This window comes from Brachyhypopomus gauderio, chromosome 12 (genome assembly GCF_052324685.1).
Source record: "Brachyhypopomus gauderio isolate BG-103 chromosome 12, BGAUD_0.2, whole genome shotgun sequence".
NCBI classification, from domain to species: domain Eukaryota; kingdom Metazoa; phylum Chordata; class Actinopteri; order Gymnotiformes; family Hypopomidae; genus Brachyhypopomus; species Brachyhypopomus gauderio.
The window spans coordinates 22,066,262-22,085,434 of record NC_135222.1 but is presented as its reverse complement, the minus strand read 5'-3'; the positions used below and the strand labels follow the sequence as shown (position 1 = coordinate 22,085,434).

Genomic DNA, 19,173 nt, shown 5'->3' with positions numbered 1-19,173 from the left:
TATGTTATACTTTAAAAATAATACGACGTTTCACCCCGAGTCATTGCCCCACTATAAGCTCCAAAACAACTCAGAACTCCATGCGTACCTCTGGAAGCTATTGAACTAATGAGTGAACCCTAACCTCAAAATGCATATTTATTTAATGACCATATGCAAGGAAAGAACATCTAAAAACAGGAAAGATCTGCCCCAGGACAGGGGTTTGGAGAAGCATGCTGAGAAGTGTGTAGACAGCGACACAAGTGAACACAAAACTTTCTGGATGGGCAAGAACTTGCACACAGTATGCGTTAACAATCATGGAGAAATAATCACACATTTATCCAATAGATAATTTTTTATTGTAATGACAGAAAATGATGTAAAATATTGGCCATGTGGCTCTGAGGCCAGTTTGACGAAGGAAAAGTAAAGAAGGTTTTGGGTGGAGGACAGGACACAGAGGGTGCATGCTGGGATCCTAATGGATACACCACCTGTGAGGGCAAAGGGAATCGGTTAGATGCAGATTCATTTCTCCACACGTCATTGGAATGAATCATTTTCTTCAGTGTAAAAAGAAATGAAGGTTACATTATGTAAAGCCATTTAATTATGTGCCTGTTTTAATGAGCCTTAACTAGATATGGCACCGATTTTATACACACTACTCAAAAGTTAGGGATATCTGGCTTTCAGATGAAATTCCAGGACGAACATAAATACACTCTAACCTTTACACTTAAGTGTGACCTCTAAACTTTTGACTGTGTATGTCCAACTGTTCAGTGTTTCAGTATTTCTGCACAACTTGCTGCTCTCCAACAAGGAGCTTCCCAGTGAAATTCACAACAGGTGTTTGATCAATGAATCGACCAATAAATTTCCTGGTTCAATTAGAATTGGTATTTAAACAGTACTCATCACGCTGTTCACATTTTGACATCACGAGACCAAGATGACACCTCAGTTGATCAACAGTACCTCGCCATCGTGAGGCTTCAAACAGGAAGCTCTCAGACGGAAGAGCATGAAGCATCAGGGTCATCAGCAGGTTGCAACAGAAATACAGAGACTGGAGAAGTCACAGAAAGAACAGAACCCCCCCCCCCTTGCGTACAATATCCGATCCAGTTCTGTGTGTGTACTGGAACGGATATTGGGAGAATAGCAATTAAAGAAACCAATACAGCCTGAAAATATTACAGCTACACAGTGCAGGTCACATGATGACAGCGAGCTACATTTGTGCTGGTTTGATAACATTCTGGGCACAATTTATACACAGGTTTAGAGCTTTGAACAAATTAACACACTATTAAAACTTCAAAAGCAAATCTCCATGCACTGCCACCTTGCATTGCCAGTGTGGTGGAACAGGTAACCTGCCTTCCTTAGGGCATTAAAATGAGACAAAACAAGGTTTCAACATGGCCATGAATCTACGATGAACAGTAGAGCTGGGCGATTAATCGATATTATCTATTAATTCGAATTTACAGTTAAGGACGATGTGTTTTTATGAAAATCGATTTTCTGAGTTTTAATTTTCACCACCGACGCTGCACTGTGGGCTCCCATAGTTCAGTGAGTTTAGCACCTCCCACCCATCCACCCATCCACCCTCAACACACACACACACACACACACACACACACACACACACACACACACACACACACACACACACACACACACGACGGCGGCGGCGGCGGCGGAGCTTGTGCCCAAGAAAAGAGCAACTAGCTCCGTGATTTGGAGTTGGTTCAGTTTTGCGGCGTCAGACGTAGACCAAACAAGTCCTCGCTGTAAGGTGTGTTTGAAACCGATAGAGGGAGAGAGCGAAGAGTGCTATTGTTCAGTTGCGTTGTGAATCAAGTTTCTCTCTGCGGGATATTTTGGATTAAGCAGTTTCTGCCTCACACCTCGCGCGAACGGCGGAAGCGTTTATACGTCCGAAACAATATGTGGTAGTATAAAGAGACACCCCTCAAACAGGAGAAGGAACATTTACCTGACAAAAATTAATGTTGCATTGTGTTCCAGGTTTGAAAAGTGCTGGAATTTAGGGTATAGTGAGGGCAGCCCTGTTCTTAATCAGAATGTAGACAGCGTGACTGTCAGTACGCAACATGCAACAATTGTTAAATTGTATTTGTTTTCCATTTTATTAAAAAGGGCACCAAATTATTTATATCTATTTATTTTTTGAGGGTGTGTTTATTTATTTTAAGTTTGAGGGTGCATTGTGTCAGTGCTTAAACTATGTTGGAGAAAGCCTTCTAAAAGTTACTGGATGTTCTCACTTGTTTACAATTGTTTTTTGCTTGTTTCTGGTTGCACTTGCAAAGGGGAAATTTAAGTGAAAAATAAATTCAAACTTTTTTAACCATTCCTTCATCATCTGTAGTTTTTTAGTAGAGGAAAATAAATATATTAAAATCGAAAATTGGATAAAAAAAAAATTAATCAAAGATTTTTTTGGGGGGCCATATCACCCAGCTCTAATGAAGTGATCATTAATCCATTCTTTTTCTTTTAAAAAACAAATGCGTCCGGTTTGGCTGTGAATTTAAGGAAGTTCAGGGTCAAAGGAAAAAAGAGCAGCAGAATCCTGACAGAATCCAACCGAGAGAGGAGAAAGAATAACCAAACAAGTACATGTGCATGAAAAAAAGGAAAGGCTGCTCAATTTCCCATTAGCCTGTTGATTTTTAAGGGGAACTGGAAAATCTGAATAAGAAGCTGGAGAGTGTGATAAGCCAACTCCAGCCATTATTTATTATTTATTTTTGGTTAGGCTTAGGATACAAACAATAATCATCTTGTAATCTTTTTCAGATTTACAGCTGCAATCCACTAAAATAATAATTATAAGGTCATTAATAAATTGATGTAGAATTACAAGTCCACTCTGTAATGAAAAAACGAAGTGCAGACAAGCTAGATCGGCCTAGTGTGCATTCCAGGAGAGAGAATATAGACAGAGAGACAGACACACCGACCGCCCGATCGATCGATGCGGAGAGAGGGACGCAAAATGGCAAAGAAAGGAAAAAATTCAATGTTTTAATCTTGTAAATAAAGAAAAATATAGCATATTCCTTCTCACATACTTTTCAAGCAATGTCCAAACAAAAAAACTGAACCACAGCTTCACAGTGGTTTTTAATTGAAAGATTTTGGATTGGTATTGCTGTAGGATAACATTCAAATGAAAGGTATTGGATCAGTACAGAAAACGTGATATTGTGCCATCTCTAGTCTTGACCCTTAATACTGCTGTTACTTTTTGTCTGTGTAAGGCTGGAATACAGACACAGGATCAAACGGACAATGTGAAGGATTATGGCGTTTTCTTATCGGCTGGTCTGTTTTTGTTTTGTTTTTTTGTTAGTTTTATCCCTTTCATTTTTTTTATCTAGTGACAAAACAAAATCCAGCAATCAGGCTAAAAAGTCCTAACATTCACTTTCCCGCCTGTTCAATCTAATCCTACTGGGTGTGCACATCTGTGGGAGTGTTGCATAGTGGTGTGAGGAGGGTGAGCAGGAGTGAAGCAGCGGGGCAGACAGCAGCACTGCGTGTACATGGCCAGACTACAGGAGGGGGATCCAGACAGCAGCACTGCGTGTACATGGCCAGACTACGGGAGGGGGATCCAGACAGCGAGGGGTCTGTGTTCAAGCCAAGTGCCGATCACAAAGGCACGTAGTCTGCTGTTACCGCTGCTTTCATTCCACAGGCAGCGACGGGTTCGCGCAGGTCGCAGGCCGCACACTACTCCGCCGCTTATCTCCGGATGATCGAAGGCGAAAGGCTCCCAGGTGCCTGAGAAGCACGTCTTGGGACAACACTGAACACGTTTATCACCGTTGGCTGCTGGGATGCAGTGGAACTCCAAAACAAACACTAGTCTGGGTTTTATTGAATCTAGAGGTTTATCACCCAATCAAGTGCAGCCCCAAAACCAGACCAACCTGCTCGGGACAAACTCCCAGTTCAATAACAGATTTGCATGTTGTATTCTTGATTCTTAGACCGGTGTTGAAGAGGGCTTGGAGGCGGAGGTGGTGAGCTGTTATGACTGTGAGCTGTGCTGTGGACGGTTCTGCGTACCTATAGCTGATCATTCACTCGTCTATGTACTCGAATGGCTCTGGCGCCTCCGGCTCCTGTTCCTCCTCTTCAATTTTGGGCCCGTGGGCGGAGACTGGCTCCACAAGCTCCTCCTCCTCCTCGCTGGTGTCTTTCAGGATGATGATGCCACCTGTGTGCAGCTAAAGAAGGCAAGACTGAATCAGGTCGGGCTCTGCGTTGTGTACATGAGACCACGCAGTGGTCCCATCGGCTCTAAACTGCACACTGAGGAAGACGTGTGTGTGTGTGTGTGTGTGTGTGTGTGTGGTGTATCCTCACACACCCTCCACTCCACAGCCCTGCAACCATGGAGCTAAGTACCCAAGTTTCCACGCCAAACTGGATGGAGCCGTAGTTCCATTATGCAGTGTTTAGCCCAGAGACCATCCGCTGAAACCCCCTACAGCGGCCGTCCGCAGCCCCCAGTGTAGACAGAGCCTTACACCACGCCATGTTCAAAGGTCCTCTCAAAAATATACACCAAAGCAGTTATAAATGGTCAGTAAGTAGGACCGTCTAACTGCTGACATGTTTGTGTTCATCTACGAGGTATTTCCAAAAACCATGGAGGAGAAAGGCCTTCTAATGAAAGCGTGGACCAGGGCCAGGGGCATCTCCGTCAGGCTGCTGACCTCCGCAGCCTACATCTTCACTTTGCTCTCATTTCTGTTTATTTGAGGCCATTAGTGGAGTGTTGTCATCATCTCTGGAGGGGTCAGGTTGCATGTGGCGGACGGCCGATGTCATTATTTAGCGTGGAAAACTGTCAAACATCTACAGCAGGCCAGAGTCCAAGCAAGGCTTTATGGGCCAGAAATGTGAAGAGTCGGTTGTGTTTTTCTCCCCATTTAGTAAGAAAAGTGTGCACGCCCAGTTTGTGCTGGGTGGAGCAGGACGGACTCACCGGTTTGAAGGGTTGGTAGCGGCAGTGGTCAGGCATGGCGAGGACGCGGAGCTGGGCGGGCATCACGCGCGCCGGGTTCTCCAGCGTCTGGAAGCTAGGCTCCTGCTCCTTCTTCTTCTCCTTTTCCTTCTCCTTCTCTTCATCTTTCTTCTCTTTCTCAGCCTCCTGTGTCTCCTGCTTCAAATACAGTAGGACAGAAGAGCATTTTAAAACTATTTGATCGGTAGGAGCTCTTCAATTAAATAACTTTTCACCGATTCATGCAGCTGAAATGGACCGAGTACTGACAAATGGTCTTTACAACATTAGTCTTGTTTAAATCTAATGAATCCAGCGAAGGTTCTGCAGTGTTTCAGTGAGGCTGCTAGAGAACTTGGAGGCCTTTGATGTGCAGCAGTCTGTGTCAGAGCCCTCAAACGTACCCTGGGCCCGTAGTGAAGAAAAGCATGTCTGATCAATGAGCCATGGCCCCCACACAGGCCCTTGTGCGCGTGTGTGAACAAGTCAGTAAACTCTCAGAGGAAAATGGGAAAGTGAAAACAGTGAAACACGATGAATGTCTGTTATGGGCAATTATGAAGCTGGACCGTTCAGATAAGAGATAGCCAACGACAAGATTATAGAGGAGCTTAGACCTAATTCACTCAGCAAGTCAACTAAACCAAACCCCACGAGGGTTCAGTTTCACCAGCTTGTCTCTGTAGGGGCCATGAAAGGCTGCAGGGTGTAATTTGGTATGTGGTCTCTTCCTCAGTGCCCAGCAGAAAACTGGCCTGACAGGACAGCTCAACAGAGCTGAGAGCAAATAAAGCTAATATACCCCAACCTATCTTTGAGAGTAATGGGTGGTCAGCCGGCAGGTTCAGGGGTACGGGGTGAAGGCACGGGCTTGCCCTTTAACCTTTCTTTACACCCCACCCTCTGCACCAGCGGTCTCTGTAAGCCATTAACAAATCAAAGCCATTCTCCAACAGCGGAGCCCCACCCCTGGGCCTCCACCACTTTTCCATTTCATGAGAAGCTGTGCTTGAGGTGCAGACTCTTTTCTGCTTCAGAGCGCTCTCAAAACGCTCTCCCTCTCTTTCACACGCACATCAGCTGCGGGGCACGTGAGGGGGGCGGAGCTCTCTCCAGCGATGGTGGGTGAACACCGTGTGAGGTACAGTGAGGCACAGCTGTAGCCTCACGCTGAATTAAACATACCACTTCCATTTTCTCCTCTTCTTTCTCCTTCTTTTCTTTTTCTTTCTCTTTCTTCTTGGCTTTGGCGGTGATGGACAAAACAGCAGTGGAAACCTACCAAAAAATAAAAACAGATGAAGACGATGAGCAGCAATCAAGGGAAGAACGTCAACTGACTTTAAACTCTAGCAGACCAACATCGCATGTACACAGGACTAAACAAGGCAGTAAACACACTGCCAGAAAAACTCAAAACTGTGGTTTTCAAATAATGTGCATGTGCTGAACACAGGGTCAGTCCAGCAGAGAGAGAGATAGAGAGAGAGATAGAGAGAGAGAGAGAGAGAGAGAGATAGAGAGAGAAAGGGGGGGAGAGAGGTAGAGGTAGAGAGAGATAGAGAGATAGACAGAGAGATAGAGAGATAGACAGAGAGACAGAGACACAGAGAGAGACAGACAGACAGACACACACACCCAGGTGTTTCCCTGATTCAATACACCTGACTGAAAGCAGCAGCAAATCCAGGAACTGCTTCAGGTGTGCTAGCGCTGGTCAAACTCAGCGGTGCGATGCTTAACATTGCCAGGTCTAGGGAGCACTACCCAGGGAGCACTACCCAGGGAGCACTACCCAGGGAGCACCACCCAGGGAGCACCACCCAGCATCCCTTACCTTCTCCTTCTCCTTCTCCTTGGGTACCTCCAGGGCAGGGGGATAGGCAAAGGTCGAGGGTTTGCAATTGGACCGGTACTGCACTTTGGGCATCTAGACAGACAGAAAGCACAGAGCACATTTAACATGTAATGAGTCCCATTCTAGCTGCTGGGCACTACTGGGCTCTTCAGACTAGCACGGTGGAGAGGACATTATATTATACTGGGTATATAGCACATTACATTATATTATACTGGGTATATAGCACATTACATTACATTATACTGGGTATATAGCACATTACATTACATTATACTGGGTATATAGCACATTACATTATACTGGGTATATAGCACATTACATTATACTGGGTATATAGCACATTACATTATACTGGGTATATAGCACATTACATTATATTATACTGGGTATATAGCACATTACATTATATTATACTGGGTATATAGCACATTACATTATATTATACTGGGTATATAGCACATTACATTATACTGGGTATATAGCACATTACATTATATTATACTGGGTATATAGCACATTACATTATATTATACTGGGTATATAGCACATTACATTATATTATACTGGGTATATAGCACATTACATTATATTATACTGGGTATATAGCACATTACATTATATTATACTGGGTATATAGCACATTACATTATATTATACTGGGTATATAGCACATTACATTATATTATACTGGGTATATACAGTTGTGATCAAATTTATTCAACCCCCAATGCTGCGAAGGGTTTTATGGAATTCAGTGCACATTTGTAATTGTGTTCATAATGAAATCTTACAAGGACTTGTTAAAGAACTAAATGCAACTAAGATAGCATCAATTTTTTTTGTCAAAGTATTAAATGGCCTTTTTGTGATTTCTTCATTGACACAATTATTCAACCCCTTTACGACTACCACTCCTAAGAACAGAGGTTCATTCCAGTGTTTTCCATCAGGTATTGAAAACATCTGTGGATGTCAACGAGCAGCAATCAAGCATGATAAGCACCAATTAGGCAGATTTAAAAGGACTGTGATACTCAGCTCCTTCTAGACATCTACTGGTGTGTTTCCAAGCATGGTGAAGGCAAGAGAATGGTCCCAGAAGACAAGAGAAGAGGTTATTGCTCTTCACAAGAATGGCAATGGATATAAAAAGATTGCGAAGTTGTTAAATATTCCAAGAGACACTATCGGAAGTATCATTCGCAAGTTCAAGTTAAAGGGCACAGTGGAAACGTTACCTGGTCGTGGCAGAAAGAAGATCCTGACCGCGACTGCTGTGCGCTACCTGAAGCGTAATGTGGAGAAAAATCCCCGCGTGACTGCTAAGGAACTGAAAAAAGACCTGTCAGATGTGGGCACTGAAGTTTCAGCTCAGACAATAAGGCGCGCACTGCATAACGAAGACCTCCATGCCAGAACGCCCAGACGCACCCCCTTGCTGACTCCAAAGAACAAGAAAAGTCGACTGCAGTATGCCAAAAGTCATGTGGACAAGCCACAAAGGTTTTGGAACAGTGTACTGTGGTCAGATGAAACTAAATTAGAACTGTTTGGGACAATGGACCAGCGCTATGTTTGGAGAAGGAAGAACCAGGCTTATGAACAAAAGAACACCTTGCCTACTGTGAAGCATGGCGGGGGGTCAATTATGCTTTGGGGCTGTTTTGCTTCTAATGGTACAGGAAAGCTTCAACGTGTGCAGGGTACCATGAATTCCCTTCAGTACCAGGAGATCTTGGAGGAAAATGTGATGGAGTCAGTCACAAACCTGCGGCTTGGGAGACGTTGGACCTTCCAACAGGACAATGATCCGAAGCACACATCCAAGTCCACTAGAGCATGGTTGAACATGAAAGGCTGGAACATTCTAGAGTGGCCATCGCAATCACCAGACTTAAATCCAATTGAGAACCTCTGGTGGGACCTAAAGAAGGCAGTTGCAGTGCGCAAGCCTAAGAATGTGACTGAACTGGAGGCTTTTGCCCATGAAGAATGGGCTAAGATACCCATAGGTCGCTGCAAGACACTTGTGTCAAGCTATGCTTCACGCTTGAAAGCTGTCATAACTGGAAAAGGATGTTGTACTAAGTACTAAAAAATAATGTCACTAGGGGGTTGAATAAAACTGATAATGATGTGAGCACAGTAAAGACATTTGTGGTTATTCCATCATAAATATTATGTTATGTTTGTCTAATTTATAAGTGCCTCTTTGATATAATTGTAAATAAGATGACTGAAATGATCAAAATCAATGTCAAACTGGCCAAAACACTTTATTTCAGTGGGGGTTGAATAAATTTGATCACAGCTGTAGCACATTACATTATATTATACTGGGTATATAGCACATTACATTATATTATACTGGGTATATAGCACATTACATTATATTATACTGGGTATATTGCACATTACATTATATTATACTGGGTATATTGCACATTACATTATATTATGGGCAGTCATGGCCTGGCGGTTAGGGAACTGGTCTTGTGACCGGAGGGTCGTGGGTTCGATTCCCAGACAGGTCATGACTGAGGTGCCCTTGAGCAAGGCACCTAACCCCAACTGCTCCCCGGGCGCCGGGCTAGGCTGCCCACCGCTCTGGGCACGTGTGATCCACAGCCCCCTAGTAATCACTAGTGTGTGTGTGTGTTCTGACTGCACAGATGGGTTAAAAGCGGAGGACAAATTTCGATTGGGGTGTAAAAATCACAATTGACAAAATATGGCACATTTCACATTTCATTATTCTGGGTATATTGCATTCCATTATATTATTCTGGGTATATTGCATTCCATTATATTATTCTGGGTATATAGCACATTACATTATATTATACTGGGTATATAGCACATTACATTATATTATACTGGGTATATAGCACATTACATTATATTATACTGGGTATATAGCACATTACATTATATTATACTGGGTATATAGCACATTGCATTATATTATACTGGGTATATTGCATTGCATTATATTATACTGGGTATATTGCATTCCATTATATTATACTGGGTATATAGCACATTGCATTATATTATACTGGGTATATTGCATTCCATTATATTATACTGGGTATATTGCATTCCATTATATTATACTGGGTATATAGCACATTACATTATATTATACTGGGTATATAACACATTACATTATATTATACTGGGTATATTGCATTACATTATATTATACTGGGTATATTGCATTGCATTATATTATACTGGGTATATTGCATTACATTATATTATACTGGGTATATAGCACATTACATTATATTATACTGGGTATATTGCACATTACATTATATTATACTGGGTATATTGCACATTACATTATATTATACTGGGTATATTGCATTACATTATATTATACTGGGTATATTGCATTACATTATATTATACTGGGTATATTGCATTACATTTACATTTAGCTGACACTTTCATTCCAAGCAACTTACATTTATGACTGAATACATTTCAAGCAATTTGAAGGTTAGGGGTTTTGCTCAGGGGCCCAAAAGTCACTACTTGACAGTGGTGTGGGTTGAACTATCAACCGAGGTCACTTTGATGACCATGCATAAAAGACATGAAAAAAAAAACATGGGAAGGAATGTATTTGTTTGCTTCATACACTTAATATTGGTTCATTTATGAACAACTTGCGGTGAACTAAACCCCAGTACTAGACTCACAATTACCTTCAGGTCTTTGTTGAGGCCGATGATGGCAGTAGGTGTGAAGGCCAGAGACAGAAAGTGAGCGAGTGGGAACCAGAACCAGAACTGGGTGAAGACCAGGAGACCCACCACTGAGGGCATGTGTGTGTGTCCGGTACGGGACTGCAAGGAGATGGTCACATTACGGCCACCTGTGGGGGAGGGGGGGGGGGGGGGGGGGAGACAAGTTGGGTGGGGTGAATTTGAAAGAGAGAGACAGGATGGCGGGAGATGACGGAGAGACAGAAGCAGGATGGGGGGAGATTAAGAAAGTTAATATCTCTAACCCAAAGACCAGCACTTTAATTTGTATCAGACATTACTATTGTTCACCCTGCAGCAGCAGATAAGATATGACAGGAGGTGTATTTGATCAGAACAATGGAGCTTCGAGGGCAGAGAACACTGTTCTCCAACGGCTCTTCCTGTCTGGGTCCTGGAAGCAGGAGCAAAGACCAACCTGGACAATTAATGAGGCCTTACATGAAGGTCAAGGGTGAAGCTAAGCCAAGAGAAGTCAAAAAATGGGCCGTGCAGCACCGGGGTGGGGTGGGCGAGGCAGGAAGGGGGTGTGGCTCTAATCATTAGAGGATAAAGGGAAGGTCTTTAACATTGATGGAGGAGGAAACGCACACAACAAGTTCATCTTCAGTCCCATCAGTCTGTAATCAAAGGCTGCACGGCACGGACGATGGCGCCCCTCAAGCAGGGCAGTGGCGGTGCTAAATCATCTGGATGCTTCCTGCTCACTGAGCACTCCGTACGGACCAGACCGTTTGAGTCAGACATTTGAAGGGCTGTGTGCTATTGTAGGCCAGAGCACCACTCTCCAGATTTCTGACGACTAATTCCTGATTAGTGCCAGATCACTTTGGAAAAAGAAAATTCCAAACATATTTACCCGTGTGATCGCTTCTCCAAATTAACAGACCTCAAATAAGCAGCGACAGTTTTTGAGAACTGCCAGATTCCCAAAGAATGCATTGTTAACCTTAAGTCTAGGAGCAGAGCTTGGATAACTGACAGTGTTTTCATAAGGCAATGGGCACAAAGGAGATTGTAACATGTGGAGAATAGGCTGACTGTGCACATTTATAGATGAACTAAACCTGCTTTATTGAAGCTCTAACTGGATGTTCATTAGATCAGGAGTGAATACCGTTTGCTAGAGCTGGGCGATATGGCCCTCCAAAAAAATCTTCGATTAATTTTTTTTAAATCCGATTTTCGATTTTAATAGATTTATTTTCCTCTACTAAAAAACTACAGATGATAAAGGAATGGTAAAAAAAAGTTTTAATTTATTTTTCACTTAAATTTCCCCTTTGGGGTTAAAGTGCAAGCAGAAACAAATTGTAAACAAGTGAGAACATTCAGTAACTTTTAGAAGGTTTTCTCCAACATACTTTAAGCATTGACACAATGCAACCTCAAACTTAAAATAAATAAATAAAACACACCCTCAAAAAATAAATAGATATAAATAATTTGGTGCCCTTTAATAAAATGGAAAACAAATACAATTGAACAATTCTTGCATGTTGTACTGACAGTCACGCTGTCTACATTCTGATTAAGAACAGGGCTCCCCTCACTTTAGCCTAAATTCCAGCACTTTTCAAACCTGAAACACAATGTAACATTAAAATTCGTCAGGTAAATGTTCCTTCCACTGTTTCTTTATACTACCACAGTTTATACTTTATACTACAATAGTTGCCAGGTTCGCGTTTTCACGCCAAATTGGGCTTGTTTGGAAAATCCAGCCGCGGGTAAAAATTATGGGGTCGCGGGGTGCGGTTTTTTGGTCTACTTTTGAGTTGGGCTACCGCAGGAGTTACAAGTCAACAATAATAATGGATCGCAATATAATACTTAATTTGTCTCCATTTTACACACTCGCGAGGTGCCCGGAGCCGCGCGCTACGGTCACTCGCGAAAGTATAATCCATTGAAGCGGGTTCGGTGACCGAGGCAGAAACTGCTTAATCCAAAATATCCCGCGGAGGGAAACTTTATTGACAGCGCAACTGAATAGCACTCTTCGCTCTCTCCCTCTATCGGTTTCAAACACCTTACAGCGAGGACTTGTTTGGTCTACATCTGACGCCGCAAAACCGAACCAACTCCAGATCACGGAGCTAGTTGCTCTTTTCTTGGACACAAGTTCCGCCGTCATGTTTGTGTGTGTGTGTTTTGAGGGTGGATGGGTGGGAGGTGCTAAACTCACTGAACTACGGGAGCCCACAGTGCAGCGTCGGTGGTGAAAATTAAATCTCAGAAAATCGATTTTCTTAAAAACACATCGTCCTTAACTGTAAATTCGAATTAATAGATAATATCGATTAATCGCCCAGCTCTACCGTTTGCAATTGACAAACAATTACAGAGCACAGAGGCAAACACACACTGACATTTATGAAGAATTCATAAGGCTCTGTGGAATGTATTGCTACCTTAAGAGATTCATTTAAAATGTGGCTAGAGGGGTTGATGATCAGGGCGAAGTGTCCATACTAAAGGTTAAGGGTTGTACTGTCATGTGTGAAATCAGTAAGCTTACGGTACATTGTCCTCCCCATCACTACTGTCATCTTAACACACACACACACACACACACACACACACACACACACACACACACACACACACACACACACACACACACACACACACACACACACACACACACACACACACACACACACACACACACGACAATGTACTAGAGCTGTTTATGGAGCCAAGAGGTAGGGGCAATATGGGGAGAAATCACTCGACATTACAGAACTGCAAAGATCTGAACACTAATGCAAACTGAAAAAACTTTTGCATTCTACAGCACTGTAAAGTGTGCAAAGGCTTCTGGGTAATTGTACACACGTCTGTATAATGTCCTTCTCACACACATGCATGCAGGAAAGACTCACAATCACGCAAACACCCCCCCCCACACACACACACACACACAATCACCACCCCCCCCCCCCCACACACACACAGAATGCAAAGCAAGTTCAAGCCTGTTGCTCACTGAGCCACATAGTTGTTGTGTAGGCACAGATGCACTGATACACATCAATAGAAGCAGCTCTTTCACACCAAACACAAACAGATCCCCCTCCACACCCACGTAACTACATCACATCAAGTGAATGATCTTCCACAGATCTACTGAGGGGTAAGTTAATATTTCGTTCCTTCACTAGTTATACAACCAACCCAGCAGCATCTCAAGACAAAACTGCTGGTTGGTTGTATAACTAGCGAAGGAACAAAATAGCTTCTAGTGCTAAAATGTCATCTGATGTCAAGCTAAGAAATAACAAGCACTGGCATCAGAACAGCAAGAACAAAGCAGCTGTTATGGAGCCCCGGGGGGGGGGGGTAGCTCCTGAAGTTCTCACCTGCATCCAGAATGCCCTGAGCCAAGATGGCTCCAAACTTGGCCATAACATCATCGTGCTTATCGTTGATCACTTTTGCATAGAGCTGCCTGAACTGGTTGACCTATAAACAGAGCAAGTGAATACAGCTTAATCACAAAATTACTGGAAAAGATTACGGCGGCTAGCTAGAAACATCTCACTTTGGGTTTCAGGTGGTTCGGGACGAAGACAACCTATCCTTACTGTCAGGACTATCGAGTACTAAAAGTGTTAGTTCCAATATCATCGGCACAATGAAACAGAAGAGTAATCTGGTCAGGTAACACACATGAGCAATTTGAAGAACAAGATTCTTAGAACCATCCTGAGCGTCACCAAAACTGTATCATGGTGGATCACCTTTGCACATTATTACAGGCCCTTGCAGACAGCAGTATACACTGCATGCCAATATTTCATGCAGTGTGATGAACATGCATGATTGCAGTGCATATATGGTAAACAGGTAGCAAAACAATCCGTCTCCTCTTTCCTCATCATCAACTTGGGATCTCAAATTAATCATATCGGACTGAGACACACCATTTAGCACACGCCAGACTGTAACAATCTAAAAGGCAGCAGTCTCTGCAAGCAAAACTGTACAGAGCTTAAATTTCTCACTACCCTCTAATGGCACATACTGCAGTGCAATGCCAAGCTCCTTAGAGCAGAGCGCTCTGTGTCTTTAAATCACTTTGTGAATCGATACTGCATGTGTAAGCGCTTCATATTGGTCTGGCGAAACCATTTTCGTGAGCAAATCACAGCACTAACGAACTTCATTTCCTAAATTCTAACACAGAACAGGTGGCCATTATGGTTTTCACCGTAACCATCTGTGCAGAGGGGCTTAATACCATAATCAATAGGAAATGTAGGTGAAAAAACTTTAGAAGAGGATTTTGAGATGCTACGGCCAGAAACGATATCTGATAACAATTCATGTAAAACTGTAAAGTATCAAAGAAAAAGAAAGAGGAGGAGGGGTGTTCGAGCTCCTTTCTTAAAACTAGGGATGCACCAATATTGAACTTATTGCCTTGATACAGTAATCGATTGTTAGCACCTTCTTGTGGCCAATCCTGATATGAATAATCCATGAGATACTTTGTATAATGATTAAACAGCAAATGTATACATCTCTGACATAGCAGTAATGCCTAAATTTTTTTGATGGACGAAAATTAGCAGCTGCGATCAGTCAAATTCCCATTATCAAATTGAGAACACTAATATTAAAATATAAGATAACACTAATATTAAAATATATAAAAAAAACAGACATCAAGTAGTTTCAGCAGTAGCCCTGAGGTGACATGCTTGAAACCCTGGTCACCAGCAACAGATGAATTCAATCCCTGGAGTGCTGGGTAGTGTCCCTCTCACCTTTGGGCAGGTGACCTCAGTCTGCTGTATCATAATGAGGGCGGATGCGATGAGGGCTCCCTGCCTGACGTAGTTCACCGGATCATTGGTCATGGGTTCCAGCAGGGTTACTGCTTCCTGTTCAAGAAAACAATCATCAAGTCAACCATCATTAGTTCAAGTGAACGACCAAATTTGAATTTAGTCATTTTACAGTAATGTATGCCATTTTAGTTTAAATAAAGGCGGAAAAAAGTAAATAAAATAAAGTTATTATAAGACACCAACACCCTGACAGAGCCAAGATACTGGCAGTGATCTGACAGCTGTGAACCCTTGGCTGTTATATGATAACAGTATGAGCAGCTGAAGGTGGCTAACAGGCACCTGTAGGCTCACATGGGTGAAGGACTACACTACCCAACACAGCACCACCCAACACGGCACTGCACATTCACAGAGCACAGTGGGCTCCAACCGCGGCCCACAAAGCACTACACTTCCTGAACCTTTCGTTCCATCATGTTCCTCCTCACAACAGTTGATCCCAGAGCCAAGACACATCCTCTCCCCAGTTAAAACAACTCAAACGCATCAATAGAACGGGCTTTGTGGCAAGAGGCGAAGAGGCAAAATAAACGTGCGGTTTAGTCTAGACCCTAGCACACTTGAGTCTACAGGGTTGCACCCCTGAAAACGTGCCCTCCCTTCCCGGGGGCTCATGTATGTAGATTTACTGTCAAATTCAATCTTCAGGTTCCACTGATGTAGACCAGGTTATAAAAAACACCTTGCAATCAAGGCTTTGCACAGTTGGAAATGCTGCAAGCTTTGCTGAAAGCATCCCTGCACGCGGTATACAAGGACACAGAGGGAGACCCCCTCTGGCAGGATCAGCAGCAGAAAGCAGCGAGCCGATACACGTGTGGAGGAGAGGAAGACAGCAAGTGCCGGCAGGCTGCGTCCGAACACATTCATCAGACGCAAACTGCACCCTGCATAAACAGTGTGGGCATGACACTTCCTCGTGTTAGAAGGGTGGGAGCGTAGAAAAGGTGTAAACAGCTTTCCTAGACACAGAACAGCACAGAAGGAACACGCAGTACTGTGACAGAAATGACCATAGGATGGCTGACACACGACGGCTGGAGGCCCGGTTCTGACCGGTGGCCTGTACATGTCCGACGCCATCGCTCTCCTCTTCTCAAACATGAAGCTCAAAGAACACAAATGTCAGCTCTCCTCGCAGACGGGATTAACCAGCTCTCAGAAAGGGATTAACTGACTGATTTCACAGCTCAGATTATCTTTTTACATCCATGTGAGTTATGAATGTCTCTTAAAAGATTAAAGAACACACTGACCACAGTAGAGACCTGTAAAAATGTGTCAAAAGACCTTTCACATTTTTCTTTTCCATCCATTAATGGATATTCACCATGAAAACAGATTGCTCCCTCTAGAGCTTGGACTGCTCTGATCACAGCTAAATTATCAAAAAAACAGACACACATCTGGTGTGTTCAGCTGACACACTGCTATAAAGTGACTTCCTTCTCCACAGACTCACAGGACATTATGAGAGCGCTACTGAATGACATTAGAGAGGGAGATGGAGATGGAGGGGGGTGGGGGGGGGGGGGGGGGGTGAGAGCTGAACTCACCTTGTATCCAGTGCCAGCACAGCAGATGCCCAGGGCCATGGCTGCCCCACACCGCACATGGGGGTTATAGCTCTCAGACAGAAGGGACACCACACTAGGGCACTGCTCAGGAGTCCTACACACACACACACCATAAACACTTACACATGAATAATAACAGAATTGTAATCAGTTAGATCAGATCAAACTGGATTGGGGTCACACCATAGCTGGTGTCCATCGTGGTACTGTTATAATTGAGTTCACCACCCTGTCACACACACACACACACACACACGCGCACCCCCACGGCACAGGCACACGCACACACACACACACACACACACACGCACCCCCACGGCACACGCGCGCCCCCACACTGCCCTCCACCACGGCACACGCACGCACACACACACACACACACACACACGCGCACCCCCACACTGCCCTCCACCACGGCACACGCACACACACACCCCACACCGCCCTCCACCATGGCGCACGCGCATCCCCACACATATAGGTGCTTCCCTTTCCACCATGGCGCGCGCGCACACGCACACGCACACACACACACACACACACCCCTCCTTCCAATGCCACCCCATGTGCCACCCAAACTCTGAAGCTTAAGTTTCCTCATCATCACATTTTCCTGGCTCTTACCAAACCTGCCATTTGCTGCTAAAATATATATATATATATATATATATATATATATATATATATATATATATATATATATATATATATATATATATATATATATATATATATATATATATACGGTCTCTTCACAAGTTTTTCTGAAACTCAACTCAAATACCTTCTACCAACACTCCTAAGTCAAGGCAGATGTGTCAAGAAAGTTTCTTTAAACAATTTACTCAAGGTAATTCAGGGTGCCCGAGGCCTCCCTGCACTGAGGTGCTGGGGGAGCGTCGGACTGCCTGAGGATTAACAGAGCTGAACACAGTGTGCCATGAAGTGAGCAGAATCTATTAAGTGTCCCATCTTACCAAGACACCAGGGGCCAGGAGATACACAACACTGCATTCTAAACTACAAATCACTTAAGCCTCAGAAAGGACTGAAGTCTTTTTAAAGACCATGTTGATTATAATGTGTAAAATTTTATTCAATTAATCTCATTTGTATATTGCTTTTAACAGACAATTATAAAATTCCATTACGCAACACTAATGAACAAGCAAGTCAAAAGGCGTCAGTGACAAGGAAACTCATTTTCTGTGAACTGGTACACGTTTGGCCCAGATCAGATAGGTGTGGCTACACCAGAGCCTTTTCAGGGTATACGCCACTTTATCACTTATTTCACCCCGACACAGGAATATAGGCTTCACATCTTTCAGAGAGTGAGAGGCAGAAGGACAAATATGTTTCCTGCTCTTCCATTCAGTTCTGAAGAGAAGACAACATTATGGGTGCTTCCCTTTTAAGTCTCCATTTGCACAGAGGATCATTTAGAATAACCCAAGCACTCTGGATGACCAATCACCTATGGAATGGCCCCATCCCTCATAAAACTACATCCAGAACATACCCCCCCCTCCCTAAAAAACCCTCCTCCACAGCACCTCGCAAAAATGTCACATTAATCAAAATCCTCCAAAGGAGAAACGGCTCACTGGAAATCAAGGGACCGACGACTCCAACTGATTTGACAATGCTGTGAACCTACAAGCCTCCCTGCCATCTCAACGACACACAGAATGAAGTCCCTGTAGAGAGCGTGGCAGCTAACACACTTCTAAAACAAACTTTTGTTGGTAAGACTTAAAACCAACTGCCCTAATTACATTCAAACAAAGGTCATGTAACAAGCCATTACAGTGATGGCTGAGATTCAGTGTCCACACCACATCACCCTCCACCAGTTCTGAAAAAGAGTTGATTTCTTGAAACATACTCTCCAGAGAGATACTTAACTCCTTTAATACTTAAATATCTGTACTGCACAAAGAGCTGCTGATATGTACAACTGATACGTTGATTTACATTTTTAAAGTAACACACACACACAACAATTAGGCTACAATAGTATGAGTGATGTTCAGTGGCTTTCAGTTGACAA

At 43.3% G+C, this 19,173-nt stretch overlaps 1 protein-coding gene across 3 annotated transcripts in view; it reads right to left on the bottom strand.

The window, feature by feature from the left end:
• Positions 1–321: 321 nt before the first annotated feature.
• psmd1 (proteasome 26S subunit, non-ATPase 1) overlaps positions 322–19,173 on the bottom strand; it is a 37,864-nt gene continuing 19,012 nt past the window's right edge. For 2 of the 3 annotated variants that reach the window (XM_077023848.1, XM_077023846.1), the window contains exons 17-25: positions 17,100–17,214; positions 15,457–15,573; positions 14,047–14,149; positions 10,622–10,791; positions 6,882–6,974; positions 6,230–6,322; positions 5,027–5,203; positions 4,102–4,262; positions 322–479 (exon numbers count right to left, since the gene is read on the bottom strand). In XM_077023848.1, the coding sequence (XP_076879963.1) occupies positions 4,116–4,262; positions 5,027–5,203; positions 6,230–6,322; positions 6,882–6,974; positions 10,622–10,791; positions 14,047–14,149; positions 15,457–15,573; positions 17,100–17,214 (1,015 nt within the window). In that variant the 3' untranslated portion in view covers positions 322–479; positions 4,102–4,115. The remainder of the gene's footprint in view (positions 480–4,101; positions 4,263–5,026; positions 5,204–6,229; positions 6,323–6,881; positions 6,975–10,621; positions 10,792–14,046; positions 14,150–15,456; positions 15,574–17,099; positions 17,215–19,173) is intronic. The other variant, XM_077023847.1, reaches the window with a different exon arrangement.